The 26,770-nt window shown below is 52.9% G+C and overlaps 2 protein-coding genes across 2 annotated transcripts in view; one reads left to right on the top strand and one right to left on the bottom strand.

Moving 5' to 3' along the window:
* The first annotated feature begins 9,019 nt into the window (after nucleotides 1–9,019).
* BPIFB6 (BPI fold containing family B member 6) overlaps nucleotides 9,020–26,770 on the top strand; it is a 39,322-nt gene continuing 21,571 nt past the window's right edge. The window contains exon 1 of the mRNA XM_019539783.1: nucleotides 9,020–9,454. The gene's annotated coding sequence lies outside the window, so the exon portion shown is untranslated. The remainder of the gene's footprint in view (nucleotides 9,455–26,770) is intronic.
* On the bottom strand, nucleotides 16,308–25,252 carry LOC109313288 (protein TENP-like). Its single transcript, XM_019539782.1, has 10 exons — nucleotides 25,189–25,252; nucleotides 23,679–23,819; nucleotides 22,790–22,889; nucleotides 21,460–21,564; nucleotides 21,010–21,156; nucleotides 20,067–20,124; nucleotides 18,350–18,556; nucleotides 17,989–18,165; nucleotides 16,586–16,756; nucleotides 16,308–16,398 (listed from the first exon to the last, which is right to left on the bottom strand). Exons 1-10 carry the CDS (start codon nucleotides 25,250–25,252, stop codon nucleotides 16,327–16,329), a joined length of 1,242 nt encoding a protein of 413 aa, XP_019395327.1. The 3' UTR covers nucleotides 16,308–16,326.

Raw genomic sequence — 26,770 nt, forward strand, 5'->3', positions numbered from 1 at the left:
AGCCCCAGGCTGGCTGCAGGAAGCCGGGAGTCCTCCATGTGCCTGTCTCTCTTCTGCCCCTGCAGCATCCTTTTGCCAGTTGAGCTGAGAGTGGGTGCATCCATCCTGCTGGATGTCCGCGTTCTTCGCACTGCAGCAGGCTTCCCCGTATTGAAAGTTTCGGCCTGCAAGTCCCTTCTGGGAGGCGTGAAGATTATCCTGGGGGGAAAGAAGTGAGTGTCAGGAGGCTTTCCATTTACTCTGTATGTCCTGCAGTGTTTACAGCTGTTATCGTGCTGCAAAACACAACCTCTCGTGCCTCGCAGACATCTTTAAGCTTCCTCCTACCATAGTAAAAAGCTTTATTTATCTTTTCTGACCAGCTGCTGATTCATGGGCTTGTCTGTTTTAAGACCAGAAGGGATTGCTATAATCACAGGGCCCAGAATGCCTGATGATCCTTTCCTTGAGACCACTAATATATTTATTCGAGTGACGTGTGCTCTTAGCTCTTCATTGCAGAGCCTTTATTCTGCGGCCCTTTGCTCCTCTGGCCCCAACGACTTTTATTAAGGCAAAGTCTGATTCTCTGTCCTGGGAAAGCTTCCGTCAAGTCCCATGGGAGCTTTGCCCAAGTGCAGACTACCAGACATTCATGGGTGTGCACCGCTGAGCCACTGCAGGGTCATCGGCGGCAGCACGTCCGGCCCAGCCTGCTTGGCGCTGCAGTGACATTGCTGCAGGTGCCCAGGGAAGGCTGCGGCATGGGGGTCCACTGGCTGCCGGGCGGTGAACCCCGGTGACAAGCTGGGAGCCCAGGCCCTTTCTTGCCGGCTTGCTTTCTAACCTCGGTGACGTTGCATTCTGGGCGCGTTTAGTGTCTTTTTACCTGTGTCCCATTTTCTTTCTTTCCTTCTCTAGTTTGCTGAGGTTCCTGAACCCATTGACAAGTCACCTGCATGCCGCACTGGTCGATAAGGTAAGGAGCTGGACAGCCTTTCCGTTCCCCAAAACCTGGTTTGTTCCCCTGCCTGCTCTGCTGCTCTACTTTCTGCTCCCAGTCCTGTGCCCCCTGCTTGATCTGCTGCTCTGCTTTCTGCTCCATGCCCTACTTGCAGCTGAGCTGCTGTGTGACACATACAGAAGCTGCTGAGGGTGGCCATCCCAGCCCAGAGCATGTCCCGGGATGTTTCTGTCCCTAATTCCAAAGATCCCTTTGGTTCCTCAGCCCTGGCTCGAGGATCTGCTTTTCAACCCTGCTGCGCATGCACCGTGCATGGCTTGTCCAGCACAGCGGCCTGCTGCGTGGAGTCAGGTCCATAAATGCTCTGGGCTCATTTCTGGTGGACAGCAATGCAAGGACAGATGGCTTTGTGAAAGCCCCATCCGTGCACACCGTGACTGATGCAGCGGTGCTCCACAGGTAGTGAATGGGGATGCCTATGACCTCCCTGCTGCTATTTTGCTCTGGGATTTGGTTAATTAAGAAGGACAGACCTCATGTAACCTGGGAGTCTCCCTCAAGCTCTGTTGGGTACAAAGGGTGTGTTTGTGTCCTCAGGCGGCTGGGCCAAAACAGCTGCAGCCAGCAACCCTCTCCCCTCTCTTGTCCCTCCCTCACTGATTGCAGATGTGCCTGAGCGTCTCCGGCACCATCCTGCAGCTGAACGCCAGACTGGGCACGCTGGTTGGTAAGTTCTGGTTTCGAGGAGGGTGCTCGCTCTCCGCTCCTAACCCATCTGTGCCTTGGCACTGCGCGGCACCAGGCACGTTGTCGAGGCTAAACAAAGAGGCAGCAAGTTGTAGTCATCGCTGTCGTCATCATTATGTGAAAGGAGGAATTGGTATAGAAGGCTCTTTTCTCCTGTTATGTGCTAAGCCTTTACTTCACCGTGTAACGTGAATTCACCACGGCTCCGGTGATGTGGTCTGGTGCTGTACCCGGCAAGTGTCATCCTCTGTTTATTCAACTGCCTACCCGGCTCTCAGCTCGGCTGAACGGCTGGCGTCGGACAGTGAAAGATGAGCCATTGGACTTTATCGTTGCATAAATTTTGCTTGGGGCAGTGAATTTGTATTTCCCCTGTTCCAGCATAAAACATGTCCATGTAGACGGTGGGGAAAGTAGAGTTGTCGACTTCTCTGCTTGCAAAGATGTAACCGCCTAGGGGAGCTTTTGCATTCGCGCCCTGCACCTTTCTTCTTATAAACCGGTACACTCAGAATAGGTTACCTTCAAGGGAGAAGCAGGATCTAAGATTGGGACCTGAGGTCTTATCTACACCACCACGTTTTGCTGGAACAGTTGCAGCAATCCACAGCCGTGTGCAGGCACATGCTTTTCTGACACAGAAGTGCCTTTTTTTGTCTTACTATACATTTCTTCCTAAGCATCAAAAGTTGACCTTGGAAAGATGCTCATGTTGGAAGAAGAGTGTGAAAGTAGTAAAACTGAATCTGTCCATATTCACACCTTCAGTTCTATCCCCAAGCACTTTCCTGTGCAGGCAGGGCTAGCAGGTCCCTCCTCTCTCCTCGCTATTATCTATTTTTTATCCCACCCTATTCAAAAGGCCCAGAGCAGCTATAGGCACTGCCCTGATGACAGTCTGGGGAACCAGCAGGGTTGGATCCCAAGGATTAAGAAGCAGAAGATGCTTTCCAGCTGGTTTTAAAGCTTGGTTTTAAAGCCACTCCTTCCTGGGGCAGGTTCGGGTGTTTGGTCTAAGTTGTAGTCTTATGGAGAGTTCAGATTATGGTTGTACAGGATGGCCTAGATAGGACTGATCCTGCCTCGGGCAGGGGCTTGGACTAGATGTGGCCCTTGGACGTCCCCTCCAGACCCTTTTTCTATTCCCCGTATGCAAGTACAGAGATTTTCAGTGTTTCACAGAAAAGTCTGTTGTCTTGTATGTTCTCAACCAGTTTTAATTTTAAATACAGTGAACCACTTTATACCTGAAGGCAAATATTTTGCCATCCCCAGGCACCACAGAGAAGCTAGCTTTCTTAACAGGCTGCAGTCCAAGCCATTGGGGTTACTGTTGTCAGGGGTAAATCGAGACAGAATCATCCTTTTGGGGATGGAGTTGCAAAACGGAGGCTCTTCCTTATTTAAATGTCTGTGAAATCCAATGTTCTGAATGTTTTTACAGGACTAAATTCCTTCAGCCCCGTGTCCCAGCTCCACTACACCATGACAGAGCCCCCCGTGATCACCGGGGACTACATCGACCTGGATTTAGATGTACGTGCTCCGGGATCCTTGGGTGCATGGGATGGTTGGCTCAAGCACTGGGGTTTTGAGTCTGGCAGTGGGTGGGGGACAATGTCAACCCAAATGCAAACCTTTGCATGGCATCAGCTGATGGGGATGCCCAAGAGGATGCCTATTTGCCATAGAAATGTCATGCGATATCCAGACCCGAGAAGCAAAGCCGGGTGCTTGTGCAGGGGCCAGCCTGGTTGGTCTTGGCAGAGCTTGGTGAGTCCCTTCCTTTCCCTTCTCCTTGTGCTCTCAGGCTGTGTTCACGCTCATGGGGAAGCCTCTTGTTTCGCTCGCCCGCCCGCCTCCCTTCTCCCTGCCGCCGAGCTCGGGATCCGGCGACTCCATGGTCGTCTTGGGAATTTCGGAGCATTTGCTGAACAGCGTGTTGGCTATGGCACAGCAGTTTGGGAGCTTCAACTTCCACGTTTTCCGGCAGACGGTCAGTGCAGCCTGGAGGGGTGAATGGAGGCCCACCTGCATCTCTTCCGCTTGCACTGGCCCAGCTCTAAAAGTCCTGCAGAGGATTGACCCTCCTTGGCTTCACTGCAGGTTTTGGCTGAGTGAAGTCTCAGGAAAGCCTGAGCCACTCTTCAGCCTCCCAGAAGGAGGGCCGGGAGACTTGCAATGGACTGCAAAACTCCCAAGCAAATGCCAGCACACAAGGGCGCACGGAGGTGGGAAGCTGAATTCATTAGGGCTGTGGTTTTCAAAGGAGCCGAACGCCTTTGAAACTCCTCATAATGGGGTTCGTTATAGTCTGGCCCAGCAGGATGAATGGGAATCTGCTGAGTGAAAGGAAGGCGATAGCTTTTCTTGTGCTCTGGGAACACGAGGACGGTAAAACAATGGGATGTAGCTGCTTCGGCCTGTGGAAGAGCTGAATCAGCGGTTTGGGACAATAACTACCATTTTCTGATGGTTTGATATTTTTCCTTTCCAGAGTCCTTCCATCGGTCACCTGACAACGTCCCGGCTGGGCTCCTTTATTCCCGCAGTAAGGGGTATTTCTTTCTTTGATGCTGACAGGCGAGGTCCTGCTGTGGGCTGTGGGCTGGGGGTGCGGGGGAGAAGGGACGGCGTGCAGGCCAGGGGAAGGCTGGAGCTGTCATCACTCGGCACGGCCAGTGTATGGGGATACTGGGTCCTGCTGGTCTCTTTCCTGCATCCTTCTGCTGGAAATAACGAGCACGAGAGGGGCAGGCACGTCCTGATCAGCAGAGATGCAGGAGAAGAGATGGCACGTCCATACTGTCAAATGGGAGAGCAGAGGTCTCATCAAGTTAGGAGATTTGGGGCCTGAGGGTCTGTGATCCTGTCCACCTGGCAGCTTGAGCGGGCACAGGGGACGAAGCGTCATCCCTGGTACAAAGCGGTGGGTAGGCTATGGGGGCCCTAGCCCCAGGTCTGTCCCTGGGCTGGAGCTCGTCCATGGCAGGGACTTTCAGGGTGTTGTAAGTGGGGGCAACTGTTCCTCAGGCGATTCCTACCTGGCAGCGGGGTAGGACACGGAGGTGTGCTGGCCAGAGGAGCCCTTCCAGACCCACCCCATGGCCAGGTGCACCCGGCTCTGCCCCTTCGGCAGTGAGTCTGAGGAGCAGGGCTCTCAGTCAGAGGGGAAAATCATTGCCCCTTGCTTGAGATAAAGTTACCGGTTCGATAAACGTGCGTGCGCATACGTGAGTGTGTGGTGGGGGTGACAGAAAGGGATGAAGAAGCAGCCGTGGCAGATGCCTGCTGTGCAAGCCCTAAACACGACTGCCCCGAGCGAGACCTGCTTCCCGTTGGAGCCACCAGGACTTGGGTTTGCAGCTGCGCGTTGGCGGTTCGGCCCCGCTGCCCGCCTTAGTCTGAGATGCCGCACACGTGACCGCGTCGTCTGACTCGTCGCTCCCTTTCCGGAAGCGGTTGGTGCCATCAGGTGCACCGGAAGGGCAAAGGGCTTAATACCCACTTTCCAGAAACGGAGACCCTTTCCGGTGTCTCAAGGTGGGAAGCCAAAAGCAGAGGCACCTGCAAAGGCTGGTCCTTTGGAGAAGGCAGGTGCATGTTTTGTCAACCCTGGACAAAGGTCACCACCCCTGGCCCTGCAGTGGGGGGGAGGCCATGCAGACGTACGAGGAACGAGCCGTGAATCTGCCCCGTGTTGCCGTCTTGAGTGGGCACCTGCGGTGGAGGCAGTAGACGGGGACAATATTTGTTTTATTGTCTGAATCCCTTGCTTCAAGGCTCCGCTGGCTTTTGGCCATGGACCAGAAGACATTTTCCCCTCTTGGATGTATTACATTGCTGCTGGTTTGGCTTGGTTTTTTTCTCCTCCCTCTGAAGCACCAGATTTTGGCCGTAGGTAAAGGTGAGGGCTCGGCGGGGTGTGCTAATGCTCCCAAGGGCATTGAGAAACTTCTTGCGTGCCTTCTTGAAATTTTCCCCATGGACCTTTGAATTTTTGCCCCTTTTCTGCAGCGTGGGTCATTGTCCTGTGGTTATCCACGCATGTTTCACGGTGCCCTTGTGTCTCCTGCTCCCCGCCGTGTCACCCCATAGGTGCCTTTCATTTGGTACAAGGATCCCGAGTTTGTCTTGGGGCAGTTTGTGGCGGGGTGAGCGGTGGCCGTTGTGGGCCGTTTTGGACATGTGTATTGCATGGCTGCCTAGCATGGCACAGGACTGCTCCTTGTCACCTGGGAGGTCCCTTCCAGCTCTGTGCTCTCATGTCCTTAAGCCTCTTCTACCTTGCAGATTGCTCACCACTTCCCACGCCCGGAGCCCATTGGGCTGAAGGTGACCGTGAGAAAAGCCCCCATCGTCACCTTTTTCGAGGGCAAAGCCATCCTGAGCCTGCATCCCTCCGTCGAGGTGGTGGCAGCGGTATCCTGGACTTCTGCCTCGCGGTCTCTCTTTACCCTGGACGTTGTAAGTGGAGCTGAGCAGGGGCTAATCCCATCTAATCCCCTCATCCCCAGCCCATTTCCTTGGACGAACAGAGAGACCATCTAGCCAAGGCCTGGCCTCTCTCCCTTGAGTTTTCACACCTTCCTGGACACCCTTCCATGAACGTGGCTGGACGGCTCGCTGCAGGCCGGACCTCACCGTGGTATAACGTGCTGGTGACCTGTGTCACAGCAGTGACGTGATTAGGGCCCAGGCAGACTTGCACCCAAGTGGAAGAGAGAACCGGCCTCCCACTGGCATCTCATCGCTCTCTCCCCCACGTCTGGTGCAGCCGGGATCGATCCCCACTGGAGACAGGATCTCTGCCTGCAAGGCCCTGGGCTGATGCTGGTTACTCCTGCTCCATTTCCCCTCCCTGTTCTCAGGGAAGAGATTGCCTCGCTGCCTGTCGCCTCTTGCATTGCTGAAGGCATTTACTGCTTCACCCTCATTTAAGTCACTCGGCAGCGCAGTTATGAAGCAGCTTGTCCCGGGCAGATTTACTTTCTTGAGTGTAGTAGTCCTAACAAGGCAAGAAGTCAGACGGGATGGAGCCATCTATTTAATTAACTGCTCTTTTTTAATCTCTTTGCAGGATGTGGCTTTGGTTCTCCGTTTTGCTGTGACAGAAGTGAAGCTGCAGGCCTCTGTCTCTCCGCAAGGGTCAGTCTAATTCTGTTTTGCTCATGAGGGATAGTCCCTCGGACCGAGCTGGGCAATGCTGAGGACGGAGCGGTTCAGAGAACTACTTTGCAGTTTGATGGACCGGAGGAATTTCTGAGGCTTGGACTCTTGAGAAGATGTCAGCATCCAGTAGAGAACGCAGTAATAAATCCACCTGTGTCTTTCCAGCACAAAGACGGACGAGGTTCTTTGGGCAGATGTGATCTCTTTTATTGGACCAGCTAAAAGAAGTATTTAGTTGGTCTAATGCAAGGTATCAGGTTTACCCAAGGAACCTTGTCTGCCTACGTCCTTCGACCAGCAACCAACGGCCCTTTCCGGCACCCGTGCACATTGCAAAGCTATGGGAGCGGTGCAATACGTGTGTGCCACTCCTCTCCTCGGACCCTCCTATAGTCTGTACTGGACAATATTCATTGCTGCTCAAAACAGCGTGGTGGCCAAGGGCTGTGAAAGGAATAGGCTGGGTTTTTATTGCTTCTTTTGTCTTTGCTTTATGCCTGGTGTGCTTGTTGATGGGAGGGGGAGGCCAGTGGTGTTGACAAGCAGTTCATTGTTTAACTCCCTTGCCCCCACTTTAAACAAAAGAGATTTGGCTGTTTTTGATGACCATTTATAACCTGCCTTCTGCTCCAGAAAGTAAGAGTGAGCAAACCAGCCGTTCGAGAAATGTCTCCCATTTGGGAACAGGTTAAAGCTTAATGTACGGTAGATCACTGGAGATCCGCCTCGCCGCCACCCAAAGCATCTCGGGGCAAGTTCTCCTTGTTCACTTCCTTTATTTTTCTTCCCCTCCAGTGGTCTTAGCTTTGTGCTGGTTTCTTCCAGAGTTGGATCTGTGAATGTAAGTGCCCATCTTCCTACCTTCTTTTATGTATGGCAGCCAGGTTTCATCTTCAGGGGAGATGTGATCATTACCCACTGATTTTCTTTGCTTTGCTACCCAGCGATGGCTTTGTTTCCAGGGCTGATCTGCAGTCATTAATTTGCAAAGCCTTTTGGGGGTGGGGGGTTCAATCTTTGCTGTGGTCTTGGTGTCATGTTCCTCTTCATCTACCACCTGTGATGTTTTAGTTTTTCCGGGGGTGACGGTCCCTTGGTATCTGTGCTGAAGGCTGCCCTACAGCATAATACCATTTCCTAGTCCATGCTATGCCGTTTCTGGAGAGATCGCTTCATGTGGGGCTGGGATGATACAGTGGGGTAGTGAGCTTAGGGCTTCAGAGGAAAGCAAGAAGGGGACTGGACCCATAGTGTGCAAGGATATCATCGGTCCACGATCTCTTGGGCCAACAGTGAATGCATTAGTGTGAACAAAGTCTGTGCAACATTAACAACCAGGTTGCAACAGACTCTTGCCTGTTGGCTCATTCCTCATGATGTCAACATCCTCTGCAAGGTAAAGCGGCTGGGTTGACCATGTTGTTTCTCCATGGGCAGGTCTCCCGGGTGACTTGTCTCATCGCCTCTGCTTTTGAGGAGGCGCTCGTGGCTCAACTGAACGGTAAGCAGGGTGGCACTTGGTGCCAGTATGGGGGTGTTGCTTCACCTCCACTGTGGGCTCTGCTGGCTCTCACGGGGCAGAGAGAAGGGGAGCTGCCAACTCTGTTGGTGAGGGGGTGGTTTGCCCCAGGGCACCTCCGAAATGTTTCCCATTAAATCTCATCATAGTCCAAAAGGCTTGGCTTGCACGGGCCTTCCTGAGACTCCAGGCTTTTCCCCCATGAAGGCAGAGGTGAGCTGGGTCACACCAGAGTCCTAACCATCTCTCTTGCTTCCCCCATTTGTAGAACAGCAATAATAAATGCTCCCCTCCCTCCGAGGTGCAGTAGCTGCGATGCAGAAGAGGCTGGTAGCATGAAGGGTCAGATGTGCTGGGCTTTTCCCCCCCCTTTAAAGGGGATTAAGCTACTTGATGTTAGAATAGAGAAAGCCGTGGCTTCCTGCCAGTGGCTCCAACTCCCACCCAGCGCTTCTCCGCGGAGGGCTGGGGGAGCGGTGCGGCGTGTCGGTCCGGACAGATCGCATCTCCAGAGAGCGTTTTATCTGTTCAGGGTGGCAGGAGTCTGTACAACTAAGTGATTTTGCATTGCTCCTTTGCAACACAGAAAGAGTTATGCTGTGTGCCAGCCCCGTGACTCGTGTCGGGGCCGTACTGGTCATCTCCGTGAATGAGCCAGTAGACTGAGACATCAAACCATGTAGCCTGCCAGCATAAGCCCCTCTAATCCGTCTGCTTCAAAAGTCCTTGCTTTCTTCTGAAGAATAGATGTGGCAAAATAAATGTCTGCCCGTGTCCGAGCCGCCTTGCTCTGCAGCACCGTGTCGGGGCAGCTCCCGCGGTGAGTTTGGAGAACCGGCCAAGACCCTTCATGGCACCATCATGAAGCAGCTGAGCACAGCAGAGAGTTATCACCAGGCATCCTCTTCCCGGGGTGTTTAGTCGCCTTTTGGCCTACAAACGGCTTCTGTAGTTTTAACCGTCTGCGGCTTGCTGTTTGTCTGTCTCCATTTTCAGCTGTGCTGAGCATAGGCATAAATCTGCCGCGCCTGAATAACATCAAGTATGCCCACCCCCATGCTGAGGTTCACAAGGTGAGTGTGCAAGAGCACGGGGTATTTCCCCGCGGTGCCCTCTCGGGTCCTGTGCACCAGAAGGATTAGCAGTGCATCCCTCAGCAGAGAGCCATGAACTGGAGTGGGGGGCTGCCAGTGTCGGTAAAACCAGGCATCTCTGCTGCTGTGTTTCTGGGCAAAGGTGCAAAGTGGCCAGTGCACTTGCTGGCAGCCTTCGCAGGGGTGCCTGGAAATGTCTGAGTAATGGGTGGAAGAAGCCTGGACATGGGATCCAACCTGCCTGTCTCTGCCATTGGGCTCTTCATTAACAGCTTTTTGCACAGAGGTTTGCTGCTGAAAAGCAAGTGCTTTCACTGCATCAGAGGGGTCAGGATATCGGTGGGGGGGAACTGTTAGTCTTTTGTTGGCTCATAACTTTCCTGATCACTAAAATGAGGAGATTTCAAGTGGTCTGAGGCTGGCATTGCAGGAAGGCTTTGGTCGAGTGCTTCTCAGGATGCTGTTTCCTGTGACTCAGCCCCTTGACCTTTCTGCCTCTGACGGTGGGGCTGTGTTCATATTATCATCATCGTGTTATCATCCAGATGCCCAACACCATTGCCTCCCACATTACACCTGTTCTGGCAGTAGCAAGAGTCAACAGCTCCTTCTGCCACTGTGGGAACACGCTGGCATCCTCACAGCTGACCTTCAGCCTCAGAGGCCGTTTCCTTTCTCTTTGGCCTGGTCTCCGCCAAGGAAATCTTAGTTTCCCACTCCTGCTAACAGCAGTCCAGTGCCACCAGTTTAGGAGTACGGGGAGTCCTGGAGTAGACACCTTGCAGACATTTTAAGTCATTCAGCCATGTTCAGAGTAGGAGTAGCTGAGAGAACATCAGCAGGAGCATTGTTTAATCCTCATCATTTTTTCATCCAACAGGGTTATGCTGCGGTCAGTTGTGGCCTTGACGATGCGCAGTGAAGCGAGGAGAGGAACAAAGAGGAATAAAGCATAACAGTTTTACTTGGCAAAATAGTCGCCATGTCAGTCCATGAATCTGGTGGCTTAAAGATGAAGAGCAATCGGGGCGTCTTAGTTGCACGACTTTGTAGCTAACGCGTCTGGCATTTGGCTGGGGGGTGTTTCTGCTATGGAGCTTACATCATTTATATAATGGGGTTTGGCAACAGTCATTGTTGCACCGGCTCTACTTAGTTTAGGCAACATCTGCATCTTTCCCAGACCTCAGGAAGGGCATTTTGGGCATGTCTACATGTGCATTTACACCAGCTTAAATTTACTGCCCAGCAAGTTAGTAACCAGGAATAGTCTGGTGTCTACACATGCAGGCCTTAAAGCGCATTAACGCTGTGTGTGTGGACTGACTTGGGACTAAAGTTAGTCCCAAGTCAGTCCACACACACACTGTGATTATGCAGTAAGACATCTACACATGCGTTTCTGCGCAGTAACTAAGCAGGTGTAAATTTGATACCTGCATGATGCGGGTATCAAATTTATGCTGAAGTTGGTGTAAGTCCCCATATTTACTGCACGGTACAGGAGTGCATGTGTAAACGTGTGCCCATATTGTGCAATAATTTTGGTTACTGTGCAGTAAATGGATACGTGTAGAGGTGCTCTTGGTTCCCAAAAGCTTGGAGAACAACTCCCCCAGCTGCATAGTTGGCCTAATAAAAGATATTTATGAAACAGATCCTGCTTCTTGCCCCTCCCCAGGCCCCACTGTGGCTTCCACACCACCTCAATCCCGCTGCCTGGTGTTGTAGGCAGACAGGGTTTTGCTCATCCTGCTCTTGGCTCCGTTGCTGTGTATCAACGCATTGGTTTGTTGGTTGTTTTACTTCATCATCGACACATTCCCTTGTGTTGTCTCCCCGGGAGCTGGCTGTTGGGGGCCTGCTCTGAGAGATGATGCAGATGGTATGGACGCATGTGTACCTGGCCTCACAAGCTCTCTCTACGTGTATCCATCCTCCTTTTGGTCCAACAGGTGTTTTGTTGGAGCGATGCGCCTGTGCCAATCCTGAGATCTCTCTGTGTCCAAGACAGCAGACCCTCAAGCTCATTTGGTTTGCAGAACAGCTGCTATTTCATGTTGAGCACCAAGGGCCATGTGGGTCAGAAGTTGCTCATTTTCAGGGTTGGGGTTGTTCCAGCTGATCATATTTTACATCATTAAGACCCTTTGCAAAGACAAGCAGGGACAGCTCTAAAGGTAGCTTCCCTCTGCAAGGACAATTGAGCAGCAAATCTGTTTGCTGCATGTTCACATCAGGTAGCGGCACCCGCAAAGAAGGGAGCAGTAAGCATTTACACACCTGTGTGTGTTCATTTTGGGTGTGCATTTGATGTCCTCCCCTGGCCCTGAGGTCTGGTAGCAGTAGCTGTGCTGCTCTTGCGCTTGTTGCTGCGCGTGAATCCTGCTAGCTGGAGAACTCGTTCTGTCGCTGTGACGCCGGGTGCTTTCCCTGCTGAGAGTCTGCTGCCGAGTGTGCTGTATGCACAGAAACCAGGAGAGGTCACTACCGCCCTCCTTAAACAGAGCGGCAAAGCTTGCCTGCGCTTGGTGCCCGATGTGCCGTGCAGGGATGGACAAAAAGGAAGCGGCAGCAGGCGCAGTTTGACACCCAGAGCCGCGTGTACCTCAAGATGCTTGGAGGTTGAGGCAACCGTCCCGAGGTCGGGGGTCTTCTCCTCAGCTGGTGTAAACTGGTGGAGCCCCTTTGCATTGAGATGGGGCTGTGCTGATTTCTAGCAGCTCTGGATTGTATCCAGACATTGTATCCTGGACTTGAAAATGGACTAGAAATCTCAGGCAGAGACATAGGTTTTATTTTCAGGCATATTTAGATGTTTTTGTTTCTGCTGCTGCCGAAAACTGCAGGCCACTGAAGAGATGCCCCAAAATTGGGAGTTGTGGGGAAAACTGTAGAGGAAGGGGTAGTGAAAGAGGGCATTTAAAATAAAAAATGAGCTGTGTTTTGGGTCAGGAATCTGGTATTTTTAGTCCAACTGGCTTGGCCCGTCCACGTGGCGCTCAGCACTGCTGTCCCTTTGACAGGGCTCTTACATAGCCCAGGGCACGGCTGTGTTCACTGCCTGGGATCTCTGCTCGTTTTGGGGAGCTGTGGGATGTGCTCTCTTTGCTTCCCAACTTTGCTGGGGGGTGGGAGGGAGTATTTGAAAAACGAAGCTTAGAGCTGGGCTCTAGGAGGTTTGCGGTCTCATCTGGAGGCAGGGAACAGCAGCCAAGGGGATGTTTCTCCTTTCTAGCATGCTTCAGGGAAAGCCAACAGACGGTCTCCCATCCCCAGCTGTGCCCCTGGGAAAGGCAGACGGTCACACGGGCGAGAGCCCTCCTGCATTTAGCAGCCTGGCTCAGTGCAATGAAGCCACGTGGCTTTCTATGGCTAGCAGCACACAAGGGAGCGGTGGGACTTGCCTCGCATCTGGCCGTCTCGCGGCACCTGCAGTAAAAGCCTGGCGGGAGGTCCCAGCTCGGCGGTGAGAAGCCTGCGCGCATCGGCACCAATGGCACCAGATGCGCTTTTGCTGGTAAATGATGCCACTTTGTTTTGCCCCGAGAGGCAACGAGCTACTTTCCTCTGCTTGAGCCGGCTGCACGTGCCCATGCTCCCGTGTAGGTGGGAGGTTTGCCCTGCTGTGTGCCGCCCGCGTCGGCACGCGTCAGTGCATTTCTGCACAGTTGTAAAGAAAACGCTACCAGAATCGGACTAGAAACGTGGCAAGAGAGGAAGTCTTTAATGAAAGGAGGAAATCTTGTTACAATCCACGTGTCTGAGCCGGACAGGAGCAAGACTTTCCAGCACAATGTCGAATGCACCCTCAACGTAAGAGGCTATTCTTAGAAAAGCAAAGAAGTATCCTTAACATTTCGTGAAGGAAAGAAACATGGCTCACTATTTAATCCATCAAATCAGAGAGACCAAAGAGCAATTTCTCCGCAGATCTGAAGTGTTTGGGGGTAAAACAAGAGGAAAGGAGCTCCCAGCAAAGTTTCAGATGTCAGTAGCTTCCTGTCCATCTCCCTCGATGTACTCGAGGTTTACAGGGATCAGCACATAACCCTGCAGAAGGGAAAAACAAAGATTAAACAAGGCTCCTGGTTTTCCTGGTTTAGTTTAGGCTCACGGGGTGAGAGGGACCTCCGGCGGCGTCTGGTCCAACCCCTGCACAAATGCAGCAATGCTATTTTTAAACCACCCCTGTCCAGTGCCCGATGCGCATCCAGCCTCCTCTTCACCAGTCCCAGTGAAGGCGACTCTGTTGTGGGCTACCCTACAGCCTTGCTTTTCTAATCACAAGGAAGTTTTTCCTGAGATCTCATCTCAATCTGCTTTGCTGTCCTTTAAAACCAGTGCCTCATTGCAGAGAGTTTGCCACTCATGTTATTGCCTCTTGCACATCCATCCCTTACACTTGGATGTGGAGGGCAGAGCTATTTTATTTAAGGCAATAACACTTAGTTCTGGGGGTTAGCGAGCCCGGAGGAGCCAGGGTTCATGCCTACTTCCAACCTCCATTTTAGAGAAAGAAACAAAACCCCACACCAGGATTTCTCCGTGATGGAGAACTCATGCAGGGACTTTTGAGTCCAGATCCCAGCTTTTGCAGGCAACGACATCCCGAAATCCCTCGTGGCTTCTTCCGTGTGATCTGAAATTCTGCAAGGGTGCAAGGCATGGGAAATAGCCCCCCGTGCTTGCCTTCCCTTCTCATGCACGTGGGAAGTGCCTGCACTGCTGGGAAAGGGAAACCAGCCGAGCAAAACTCGCTGCCCACAGTCATAGTTCCCAGTCACTCCCCGGCCATGAGTGCCTGAGACGTCCCTGGAGGGTGCATCTCCAGGGTGGCATCAAACTACCGAGGAAGCTACTTAAAAATCCCTGCTTCTCACCTTGTGGATGGCAATGCTGATATCGACATAGTTGAAAATGAGACTCAGGTGTGGCAGAGAGATCCCTTCATGCAACACCTCTGAAAAAGAGACGGGGAGGAAATGAGTGGCTGCGTCTGGATAATGTAAAACTGCCTTCAGGCTCGGCCTGTCAGTCCGCGGCCCTCCAGATCTTAATGGCACTCCGCTAATTCTCCTCCGCTAGCCTGCAAGTCCATCACCCGAACAGCTTGGAAATGGCCCCGGGGGACTCAGAGAGAAGCTAGCATTTGTTTTACGTGCACTAATTATTTCCACAGCGTCATCCAGCTGCAAGGTGCTGTAGCTGGGCACCCAACTGAGGGCCGGTTTCTAATTTCCATGGCACTGTTGCAAGCCAGAGTCTTTCCGCTGCCCACAATGGATCTGTTTTTGGAATGACTCGGAGGAGGCTTTCGTTCGCAGCCCCTGCTGCAGGCCAGGGCTCGATCTCGCGGACGCGCGTCCCTGGCTCTGCTGCTTCCAGCTGCGAGGAACCGCGCGGAAGCCTGCTTCCTTCTCGCAGCTGGAGGTGGCCGTGCTCACCGGACCAGATACCCAGTTCAGACTGATGTAACTAGCCGATTACCACCGATGGGCCTGGCAGGGAAGGGTGCAGGTCGTGGCGGAGGATAGTCTGGCCTGGCAGCGCGTGCGATTCTGCAGGGAGATGCTGAGCCTTTTTCTCTTGGGAAGAAGCACACCAGTTTGGGTGGAAGGACCAAGCTTAGGGACATGAAGGTTTTGGAGGGTTGCATTCACCCTTCCTGGTGCCAAATGATGCAAACTACTTTGATAGGTAGAGGGCATGATACAGAGGCTTTTCCAGGCCCAGGGGGAGGGGGCCAGGGTAGGCACCGTTCTTGTTTCTGCCCCAGGAGGGGCGCAAAGCTGCCATTAACATGGGCCGGCACCCAAACCGCGTGGCGAAGAACGGGGGTTGCTGCCAGACCATCGCGGTCAGAACCTCCTGGGTATAAACAGCGACCCCAGCATCCTTACCGTTCATATGGGCCAAGATTTCTTTCTGAATTACATCGCCAAATAATTCCTTCAGCCGGTCACCCTGCCAAAGGAGAATAAGCTCAGTGACTGTGGGACGGATCGACACCATAAGAAAGGGAGAAACCAGCCACAAAGAGGGAACAAATCCATGGTCACTTGGGTTTTGGACTCTGCTAATCCCATATCTCTCTCGCTGATCCCGGGGGCTGCTTTGGCCCGATAAGGGCACCGTTAGTACCAGAAGTAAATACAGTAGTGCATTAACAAACCCAACTCAGGCTAAGTTGCCCCCCTCCAGATCAGAGACGCCCGAAGTCCGAGGCGCTGCTTAGACTATCAGCCAGCATCCCTTGACTTCTGCAGGGGAAACTAATGTGGGTGTTCCCCGCCCGGAGAAAAAGAGAGGGCACGAGACCAAGGTTGCAATTTAGATCAAACACCTCATCTGCCACAGACCGGGCTTTTAAGCAAACTCTTCGGTGGACACGAAGCAAGTTTCCCTTCCTGCCCCAGAGAAGGGAGCGCAGGGAAACCAGCGCTGTGCCCCTTCCTGAGTACAGAGAAGGGAGGTAATCAGGTACTTACCACAACAGCGCCCACTGTAGAAGAGGCCACGGAGAGCGCGAAATCACTGCAGAAAGGAAACCCACTTGAGATCGTGCCCTGTCCCTTTGGGGGAAAATTCACCAACTTCTAGCTGAGAGCTCTCCTAAGAAAATGTATCTGGAGCTGGCTCTTTTCACTGATGACTAAAGGTGCCCCCCCCCCCGATTCAAATGGGGTAGGCATTTGCATGGATGCCCACCCAATGCACCAAGATCCCAATAAATTTTTCCTCATTGAAATGGAGGAATCTTAGGGAAGACTTTCCCTAGACCCCTTGCCGCTGCTGCTGGGGAGCCCCCCCTTTCCACACCCAGCAAGGAAAAGACATCGGTGGGCTCGTTACCCTTCCACTTCAAGAGAGAGTATCATCTTCACATTGTCAGCGGCAACCTGCAGTCTCGTGGTCATCTCCTGCGGTTGGAGAAGAAGGCAGTCAGCCTCCAAAGCGGTCCCATTGCGCGGTGCGTGCATGCTTTGCATGTGCCGCTCTGCCTGACGGCCAACGGCACGGTGCACAGCTGGCCCCGGCGGCCCGTGGGTGCAGGACACGAGACAGGCGAGCGACCATGCCGAGCATATGTTGCAGGGCTCTGCTTACCACATCCAGGCTCAGAAGGACCTGGAAGCCCGGGTTTTGGACCCCGATCTTGATGGTGGGAGAGAGCACCGCAACCGCCTCGCCTTCCTTCAAGACCACTGTGGGTGGCTTGGGGAACACCACTGCTAGCACCAGAGCCAAGGGCTTTGGGTACTGGCTGCTGACCTGATCCTGTGCAGAGCAGACACGACCAAGTCAACACTTTTGGTGGCTTTGAGGGGTCCTCAGCATTGGTGGCCCTGGCAGCTTTCTTAGCTTGGCGGTGGATAAGGGAGGTTGCAGGTGCCCCGCTCCATGGGGCTTGGTGCATGGTTGCTGCTTCTAGCTCTGCCCTTCATCCCTGCCCAGCTGGGTCCAACCACCTCCCAAGAGCAGGGAAGTCACCCTGGGGCAAGGGTCAGCCTGCCCCGTCAATGCCTCCCATCCCCGAACTCGGGACTCGGTGCTCCAAGAGAAAGGAAGGTGAACTGCAGACACGTTGCTAACCCCTGAGGCTCAGGACAAGGGAGCAGTGAGCATCACGCACCTTAGCGCCCTGCTGTGCTAGGCTGGCGGTCGTTAGCTCGCTCTGCAAAAATGAGAATAAACCTGGTTATGGGATGGGCAGTGACGATTTCGGTGGCTCCCGTGCGGCTCCAGCTCTGCTGAGCTCAGGGCTGGGCAGACACGAAGTGAAAAGGCATTTCTGCCCTCGCTGGGCATGTCCCAAATGAAGCGGCTTTGATGTTGCCGAGGAAGATGCTTGGCTTGCGTTTGGGTTGGTGATTTGGCTGATGGGACTAGGCACAACTCATTGCCCGCTCCTGGCTTTCAGTTGGTGACTTCCAGGAGATGCTCCAATGGAGGGCAACAAAAATTGCTGGGGCACATAAACTAGGCTGATTGAGTCTGGAGAGGAGAAGACCGAGGGGGATTGAATAGCAGCCTTCAGCTCCCTGCAGGGGGGCTGCAAAGAGGATGGAGCTGGGCTGGTCTCAGTGGGGCAGATGACAGGACAAGGAGCAATGGGCTCAAGCTGCAGCAAGGGAAGCTGAGGTTGGGTATTAGGAAAAACTTTCTCATGAGGAGGGTGGTGAAGCACTGGGACAGGTTACCGAAAAAGGTGGGGGACTCTCCATCCTTGGAGGTGTTTAAGACCTGGCTGGACCAAGCCTTGACTGGGATGATGTCGTTGTGGCTCATCCTGCTTTGAGCAGGGGGTTGGACTGGATGTGACCTCCTGAGCTCCCTTCAACCCTCATTTTCTAGGATCCTGTGATTTCTGTGATTCTCGGCCGGCAGTACCCCTTGTGCGAGAGAGCAGCTGTCTTGTGAATGGTTGGTGGTGAAGTCAGGGGGAAAAACGAACCAGCCGTGCCCCCAAATGCACCCTCCCTCCTCCAGCCCAAAGTGGCTCTGCTCACCTGGATGGTCAGGTTGAAGGCTCTGGCCAGTTGTAGGGCTAGGAATAAATTGTTGTAAAATTCCTGGGACAGGCCAATGGTGACGTGGGAGGAGCTGTCGTCCGCCTGCTCCGGCAGAGTGAAGGGGGCCTGGCTGTGAGGAATGGGGATCTCCTGCCCTCCGAAGAAGAACGTGGTCTGGAAGAAATGCAAGAGGAGGGTGAACCAGACCCCACTTCAGAGGAGGCCGATCCTGCCCTCGGGGACGGCAGAAAGGTCCCCTTCGTCCCTCCGGCATTTAGGCTTGGAGGTGGTAGAGCCTCCAGGAAAGATGAAAGTCCATGCCTTGGGATGTGAGGACCAGGAGGAACCCAGAACCTACCTGCAAGGGCAGGTTGATCCATTTGCTGGCAAACACAGGAGCACTGAGCGGGACATACTGGATCTGGCCTTCTGCGAGGAGTGGCAGCTTGTCTGCAACCAGCCAGCGCGCCCAGGGGAACATGAGCAAAAAAACACACCGCAATAAAGCAGTTATGGGTAAAGAAGACATGGAGCCATCTCCTGATTCCAGACAGTTTATGGCCCCCTACTTGTCCTAAACGGATGGGAGTGGGCGAGGACTTGGGGAAGTGCTTCCTTAGCCTCACCCTTCTTTTGTATCTGTACTAATGGCCTGGAGCAGGTCGGGGCCCTGTTGCAATGATTTAGGCTTAGTCTGATCCTTTGGTAAAGAGCAGGGGCAGGGCCCGAACCTTTTGTCAGGGAAGCCCCAACCCAGGTTGGAGTCATCCCCATTAGACCAGGCTGCCAGGACGTGGGATGTGAGGAGTAGAAAACGGGGAGGGATGGTCTCCCTTCCCATCCCCACCCTCTGTAACAGAGAGAGCCCGTGCATGCAGGGGGTGCCCAAGGGCAGGGTACTTTGACTGCCCCCTCAGCAGATGTCTGCACCATTCCTTCCAGTCCTGCTGAGAACGGCTGTGGCCTCGGCTCCTTCCCGCTGGAGCTCGCACCCTCACCCTGCTCTTGCCAGACCCAGGAGCTCCCCCTGACTGACGGCAAACTACGCTCACCCAAGAGCTCGTGCTTCTGCATCTCCTGCAAGGCAAGGGCCTGCAGGATTTTCTGCCTGAAGCTTGAACGCATGCCAGGGTTTACATCTCCATGGCACAAATGCAATGCTGTGCATGCACCCTGAGCTTGCTGTGACTGAGCCCGTTCGTGGACCAGAGCCTGCACTGTCCGCAGCAGGGTAGCGGGCCAGCTCTGGAGCTAGACGCTTGACAGCGACCCCGGCAGGGTGCCGTGCCTTGGCCATCTGAATACTTGCACTACCGGGGCTCAATGGGTTTTAGCTAGCACTTGCAGAGCTGGCCTGGGCTGTCTCTGCTCGGTGCTGCCTGGCTCCAGACAGCTCCTCTGGGCTCTTGACCCGCGGCAGATTGGAGCCGGCTGGAGCTCACCTGTCGCATGGGCTATCTTGCTGTTCTGCCTCAGGACAATGGTGCTGATTTGCAAACAAGCCTGTGGAGAAAGGTACAAAGCCAAGTGAAGGGGCCTGTGGGAGCCTGGAGGCTGCCTCCCACCGTGAGCCCAGTGCTGGGGCGGGGTGGTTCACTTCCAAATATTTCTCCTCCGTATGGAATCGGGGTCCTGTTCTGCTTGAGGAGAATAGGAGGCCTCTTGCAGCACCTGTTTCACATTTACAAGGTGCATTTCCTAAGCCAGGAGTGCAGCAAGATCCCAAATGGCTTGACTGCTCTAAAGCTTTCCCAGCTGTTGTCACTTTGCTGCAAGAGGCTTCTGCACCAGAGCCAGGTCCCATGACCCAGACTGAACGTGCATGGGACTGGGCTGCTGCAGAGCCGGTCCTGTGCTCCCCAGTCAGATCTGGGGTAAGCTGGACCAGACAGCTAGGCATGGTGGCTGGACATGCTGCTTTTTATTTACTTATTTTTTTTTTTTTTTTTACAGATGAGAGAGTTATTTTCAAGCATCGTCGGTGTATCGGCTTTGACAAGCACCAAGTCCACTGATGCCATTTCATCAACCTGCCCACGGTGCCAAAGGAGCAGGATGAGGTTTTCAAGGCTTACCTTCTCAGCTAACGCTGTGTGGATATGAGCTTTCAGCTCCTTCAACATCGACTGCAGGCTGGATGGGAAGAAAGAGCGGCCTGAGCAAAGGAGCACGAGGATCTTCTGCAGTCTGACTCTGCATGGCGTGAGGTGTTGCTCACAACTACCCTCCGTGCCAGTGCGGGCCAATCTTTTCAGCAGGCGTGCTACAGATTAGCTCCCCGAGTGCCACTCCGATCCCCTTCCCCTGCCCAACCTGCTGCTCTGCTTTCTGCTCCCTGTCCGATCTTCTGCCACCACGCGCCCTGTCTCCTCCCCTGTCTGCCGCAAGCCACGCAGAGCGGCTGCCCATGGCCCTGTGGCATGGGCCCCGGTCTATACTATGTCAAATCTAATTGCGTGTTAAAAATCCTTATGAAGATAGACTATTCATTGAACTCCATCTTAACGATGCTACGGTAGTCAAGGGTTGGTAAGGGCTGTCTGGTGGGAATGCCTTCTCCAGCCTGGTTCGCGTGGCTTGCGAGCCGGGCCTCCTTGCAGCAGAGGTATTCCACACCGGTAATATTTGCCTGGGAATATTGTTCTGACTCATTGGCTTTGGCCAATGCTTTGTTTAGAGGCTGGTTTTCTCTGGCTGGTTTTCTCCTGCGGTTTATTGTTACCAGTCTTCTACTGTGCCCATGGTTTTGCTCTTGGTCCCTAAGTGCAAAACGATGCTTTTTGAAGCAAATAACGAGTGACTGATAGCAACCTCCTTCTTGCAGGGAGATGATCGATGTTTGTGCGAACCTTTGTGAAACCAGGGGCAGTTCAGAGACATTTTCACTGCTACCCTCCAGGTGTCCTTGTGTTCCCAGAGGAAAGGCAGGGAGCTGGATCACTCGATGCTTTTGCTCGTCTCGGGGTCTGCCCCTTCCTGCTGTTATGCCCGGAGCGACAGAGGCTCTGTGGCACTCACCTGCCTTTTTTCGAACCGAGGGTGATGCCTCCCACGATGGTTTTGCAGGCGCTAATGCTCAGTTCAATGTTCTTCTCAGAGGTCAGCCTTGCACGGATTTCAGCTCTGATGGATACCTTTACTGTCATCTCCATCATAGCATCCATGCTGCACAAGCAAGAGAGAGACGGAGAGACTGAACCAGTGCAGCCTCAGGTCTTACCCTGCCCCGGTTCAAGTCGATGGCAACCCCTTTCTCCCCCCCTCCTCAAGGCTGCCCCCCTGCAAGAGGGGGCAGATGAAGCCTTTGCTCTTACACCTGCTTTACACCCCACTGACACCACTTGTATGACTTATACTGGTGTAAGGAAGAGCATGGTCTGCTATCACCTCCCTGAGCTACTACAAGAGGTGAGAAACAAGTGACAAGCCGGTCCCTGCGATCCCGGCCGGCCAGGCTCCCACACTCACAGCTGGCCCCGGAGGCCGAGGTCCAGGTCTGTGGTCATTTGCAGGCCAGCGCCAGGCTGCAGCGATGTGGAAAGATTGAGCAGGTTGACGCTCTTAATATGTATCCTGTGGGAATAGGAATGGAGGTATCAGTGGGGCAGCGCAGGGGCGTGCTCGACTCTGCCTCACCCTTATAGGGTATTGTATCCAGAACATTTACAAGGCAAAACAGCTCCCTGAAAGATAGGATCAAGACATCGTCTCTGAAATACCTTCTCCTGCCCCCTCTGCACAAGAAGATCTAGGTTTGAGAGCCAGTTTGAGGCCAGGGCTAGGAGACCTGCATCTGTAGGAACCTAGGGTGCGTCTACACATGCACTTTAATGCACATTAGCCTATTTTAATGTGCATTAAAGCATCACATAAAAAGTGCTTTTTACATAATGCGCATTGAAGTAGGATAATGTGCATTAAGCATCACTTAAAATGCATGCACTTCAGTTAATGTGCATTAAGCCAAGCTAATGTGCATTTTCCTAGTACCTCACAATGGAGGTACTAGCTTTAATATGCATTATCTAGCATGCATTAATTGAACGTGTGGACATGCTGCTAGTGGGCATGGTGTTGTGGGCCTGAAACTTGGCTCAGTTTCTGCTTCTTAGTTTTTTCCTTTACCTGGAAAGCTTAAATCAGAAATGGGACAATCTGCAAACCATGGCATGGGGCTCCCCCAACTATCTGTATGGTAAACCTAAAGCATGCTTACTTTCTGTCTGGGAAGGCTTTGCTTTCCTGACCATGTGGCTGGACTGCGTGACTCTTTGGTTAGGACTCGTGGTCGAGATGATATCTTTTATTAGACCAACTAGATTTTTGAAAAAACCCCCAAACATCCCTTGCAAAATATCTAGTTGGTCTAATAAAAGTTATCACCTCTACTGTGAGTCCTGATTGCTTTTTCCTCTAGACCAATATGGCTACAACCTGGATACCTGACTCTGGTTGTGATGCAGGACCTTTCCCCTCTCTCAGCTGCTTTTCACTGAGTTTGCGGGGAAGGCAGAGTAACCTGGGGGACATACAGTCATTGCCAAAGCCTTAGACCCCAGCGTGGGGACACTTGAGGGACCTGTTGACACTGAGCTGTCACGCTGTTGCCTCCAAGAGCATAGCAGAAACTGAACTGGGAACATTTGACAAAACCTTTTAAAATAGGCTGTCCCTCGGCAGCCTCTGCCAGGCACCCTGAGCTGTGCCGGTTGTGACGGCCGGAGCGTGCCAGCTAAACACCAGGATGAGCTGCCAATACTGTGCTGAGACCTGGAACGAGGTCCAGTCTTGGACTCACCCTGTGAGCTTTTGGGGAACCGTGGAGAGGTCTGGGATGGAGATGGCTGCTAGCACCTTCTTTAATGGTATCTCGTTTTCAGCTTTGGCCACTTGGGAAACTGTAGGAAAAGGGGAGAATGTTGTTAGGACCTCCTGGGTTTATGGTCAACGTAGGAACTGGGTTCTGCTCACTTGGCTTTGGTGTAGGCCGAATAACCAGGACCCATGCCCACATTTCCTTGTTTGTTAAGCATAAGAGCAAGAGCTGAGTTTGTGAACAAACAGGCTAGGTTCAAAACTTTGTCCCGGCTAAGGCTGAGCTGAAGTGTTTAACACTCCTGCCAGGCAGAAAAGACCTAGGGGATTAATATCTTGTGTGGGCAAGAGTGATGTGTGGGTGGGTTTAGGCCAATAGGTACAGGGAAAGTATAACAAAGCATGCTTGCACTGTAGGTGGATCAAATAAAGGTAATAAAAGGCAAGGGTGTAAAGAGGGTAGTTGGACGTGCCCTCAAGACTGCTCAAGTGACCTGCTAGGAGCTGCCTGATCAATACTCTGAGGATAGGACACCCGCTGAGCAGAGAAACTAACTCGGTGCTCATTCGTGCATTACTTTCTCGCTTAATAAACGTGCTTTGTAGAACGGCAGTCTTCCCTCTCCTTGTATGTCCCAGCCCTGATCACGCCTTATCCACAACTGCTGGGGTAGCATTGAGGGCACTCCTCTCCTTTCCTGTGCCTCGTTTGCTCCATCTGTAGAATGGGGAGATGGGTGATGAGCCGCCCTGTGGCCCAGGCGGTGTTGGTGCTGTTTGGAAGGTGTCTGGTTGTTGGAAGGAGAGGCTGCGGACAGGCCGGGGCGTTCTCCGCTGGTGCTGGGTGTCGATGCAAACCGGTGTCCACTCACCATAGTCTAGAGCTGCCTGGTTGATTCTTGCTCCGCAATCTGCTGAGCTGGCAATGCATGCAGAAAAGAGCATGCTCAAGAAGAGGCCCAGAGCACAGATCCTCACCATGGCTGCTCCTGGAATGGGGACGCCGCGGCACCCTGGGGACACAGGGATGGGGTTAGCTTGGCGGTGTGGGGGTGACCATGGCTTGGACTCTGGGGGCTCGTGGTGAGGGTGGAAGGCAGAGGCTGGGAGTGGACTGGGCACATGACTGGTCAGTTGACTGCATCTTTTTTTGACCAGTTAAAGATTACAGCAATTTTACAAATAAAATAAAATGGTGCATGTATGTGTGTCTATACATGTAGTTTTATTGACAGAAATAGGATTTGTATTGATTTTTGACACATTTCTTAATCAAAATTTTGGGCTTTTCTCTGTATTATTTGGCCCTATCGGTGTTATTTTACAATTTTTCATTGATATTTGACTGGTCAATTAACCAAATTTTATTTGACCGGTCAAATACCTAACCCTAGGGGTTGGTTTTTTTTTTTTTACAAGAAGTGAATTGCTGAAATGTGCCTGCATACATCCAAACAGTTCAGGCGGTTTGGACATTTTCATCGCTGGGACCACAAGTTAGGGGCTTAGATGCCTTAGAGCTAAGGCATGCAACTGTCACCGAAAAACTCCAGGGGCAAAGAAACAGGGAGCTGACTGTGAAAAGCTGCCCCAACCTAAATCTAAGCAGCTTTTGCAGCAATAGGGAGGTGGAATGATGGCCTCGCCCCATCTCATTGGCCAGAGCCTGTTGTGCCATTTAGAAATAATTGAGAGAGTACAAATTTAAGGAGAAAATGAAGGCATTGGCAAAGTTAAAGTTCAACAGCTGGCAATGCATTCTGGGTGTAGCTGCAAGCTCAGGGACGGTAGAAATATCTTGGAGCGATTGATGGTTTTGTGCAAAGCTGAAGAACGAGCTCCCCGGCTTTCAGTTGCCGTGAAGCGCGTGCCGGCATCAATGCCTTGCACGGGGCGATCCAGCCCCGACAGCCGCGTCAGCCCTTCCGAAAGGGAGCCGAGTAAGCGCCGTGCGTGGCCTCTCTGGCCACCGGGAAGGAAGGCGGCAGGAGGAGACCTCCTGCATCACTTACCTGAGTCCGGGGTTGGTAGGTGATGGGAGTTGCTGGGCTCTTCCTCCGTCCCCTGCTGTGGGTGGTGAGAGCAAGGGACTCGTGCTGGCTTTATATAGGCTGATGGAGGCAGACCTTGGCAAGGAAGGATGGAAAGCAGGAGGGCACTAGGAGTATGAACACTTTGTTTTCCATCCATTTTATTGTTTTCCAGGACATTTGATTATGTTGGCCTTTGATTTAGCCACCTAGGTAAACCAGCGAGCAATGGGGGTCAGGGCAGGTTGCCTTTCTTTGTGATCTGAAGGTGCTCAGAGGTCACCGGACGTTGGGTGCCAAGAAGTCAAGCATTGTTAGAAAGCAAACATAAGTTTCTATGGTACAAAGCTACCATGTCTTCTCAACACTTTGCAGGTGGTCACTGGGTGGTCTCCAAACCGGGCAGAGCTGGACATGTCGGTACCATTGCTGGGAGGCTTAGGCCAGCCAGGGTTCGAGTGCCAAGCACAGGGTCTTGGGAGCAAAGTGATGTTAACCTACTTCAGGGATGCATGGCCAGTTCACTGCTGAGCCAGAGCTTTATCTAAAACCTCTGCAGTCAAGAAGGGGGTTTCTACTGGCTTTAACTCCTTTTGTATCAGTCCCCAAATCAGGTGTTAAGGGGCATTGGATGAAATTTTGCAAACGCCCCACATAGTACAGTCCCTGCTGTTCTCCGCCCCCATCCCCGACAAAGCAAGTGAAGGGCAAACACCGAAATAACCGCGGGGAGTTCTCACCACAGCCATTCCCTCAGTGGATGATGCATACAATGACGGATGCCGGCTACCCCCCTTATTGCCACGTTCCTGGAAGGACAGAAAGCATTCGCCTTTCTTCCACCGTTTGTAGAGACACGTGGCAGAGGAGGTGTAGCCTGTCCCTCCGTCTCCAGAGCCGTGAGTGTGAGCCTTGCTCTGGGCGCTCAGTGCAAGCTGCCCCAGCAGGGAGCACCCGGGCCTGTGGAGTAGGTGGCAATGTGGTGCTCGAGGGAGGTAGTTAACGGTGTTAGTCTGAAGTCAAGCAGAAGACAGGGTAGATTTGCACCAAGTGTGCCTACATGAGCAATTCATGGTATTTGGCTCTACTGCATAGTAAACTAATTTACTGCACAGTAAGTGCCTGCACATGCAGACGGTGACACTTTACTTTACTTCTCAGCAGATTAGTCTACTGTGCAGTAAAGCATCTTGTGTAGACGCCCTCCACCTGAGAGAGACAATGAGGTTTCATCAGCTGCAAGCTTACTTACGTCTGATGAAGTAAGCCTTTGCTTAGAAGGGCTTATGCTATACATCTCTGATTTAGTTAGTCTGTAAGGTGCAAGTTTACCCTGCCCTCTTCAGCGTCATATTGTTGGCTATAAACACTGGTGCAGGCTGCAAGGCTTGGGTGGGCTTTGGCACGTCTGACCTTCTCCCATGTGCCACATCCGCCCCAGCTGGCAGCCAGGAGGCCATCGAGAAGCCAGGCACGTTGGGGCTGGTGTGATTTATGGGAGCTGAGGACCTGGCTCTTTTCCCTTCCCCCTGCCGGACCCGGCCCACCCTGCTCCCTCACTCTTTGCAGAGCATAAGGTGCTTGTTCAATTCTCCCTCGCTCTTGCATCTGCTGCAGGCTTTCCCTTCCTAGGGTGGGTTTCTAGGCTCGAGCAGTTTTCTGGCAAGGGTCAACCTGCCCATTCGGGTCTGAATCCTTTGGGAGTAGGATATCCTGTTCGGTGTTTGTTTTACACCTGCTGCATTGGGAGGCAGCCATCGTCCTGTGCACAGCTGTGGCCGGGAGAGCGACTGGGCTCCAGCTGCAGGTGCATCTCGGCACCCTTGGCTCTGACTAGCAGCAGACTGCCTCCTCCCTCGGCAGGGTGAAGAAACGCCCGAAGGAGAGACGTAGGCTCTGCCACGTTGCATCGTTCCACGTCTGGCATCCGAATG

This window comes from Crocodylus porosus, unplaced genomic scaffold, assembly GCF_001723895.1.
Source record: "Crocodylus porosus isolate Cpor-Errol unplaced genomic scaffold, CroPor_comp1, whole genome shotgun sequence".
In the NCBI taxonomy this organism is placed as follows: domain Eukaryota; kingdom Metazoa; phylum Chordata; order Crocodylia; family Crocodylidae; genus Crocodylus; species Crocodylus porosus.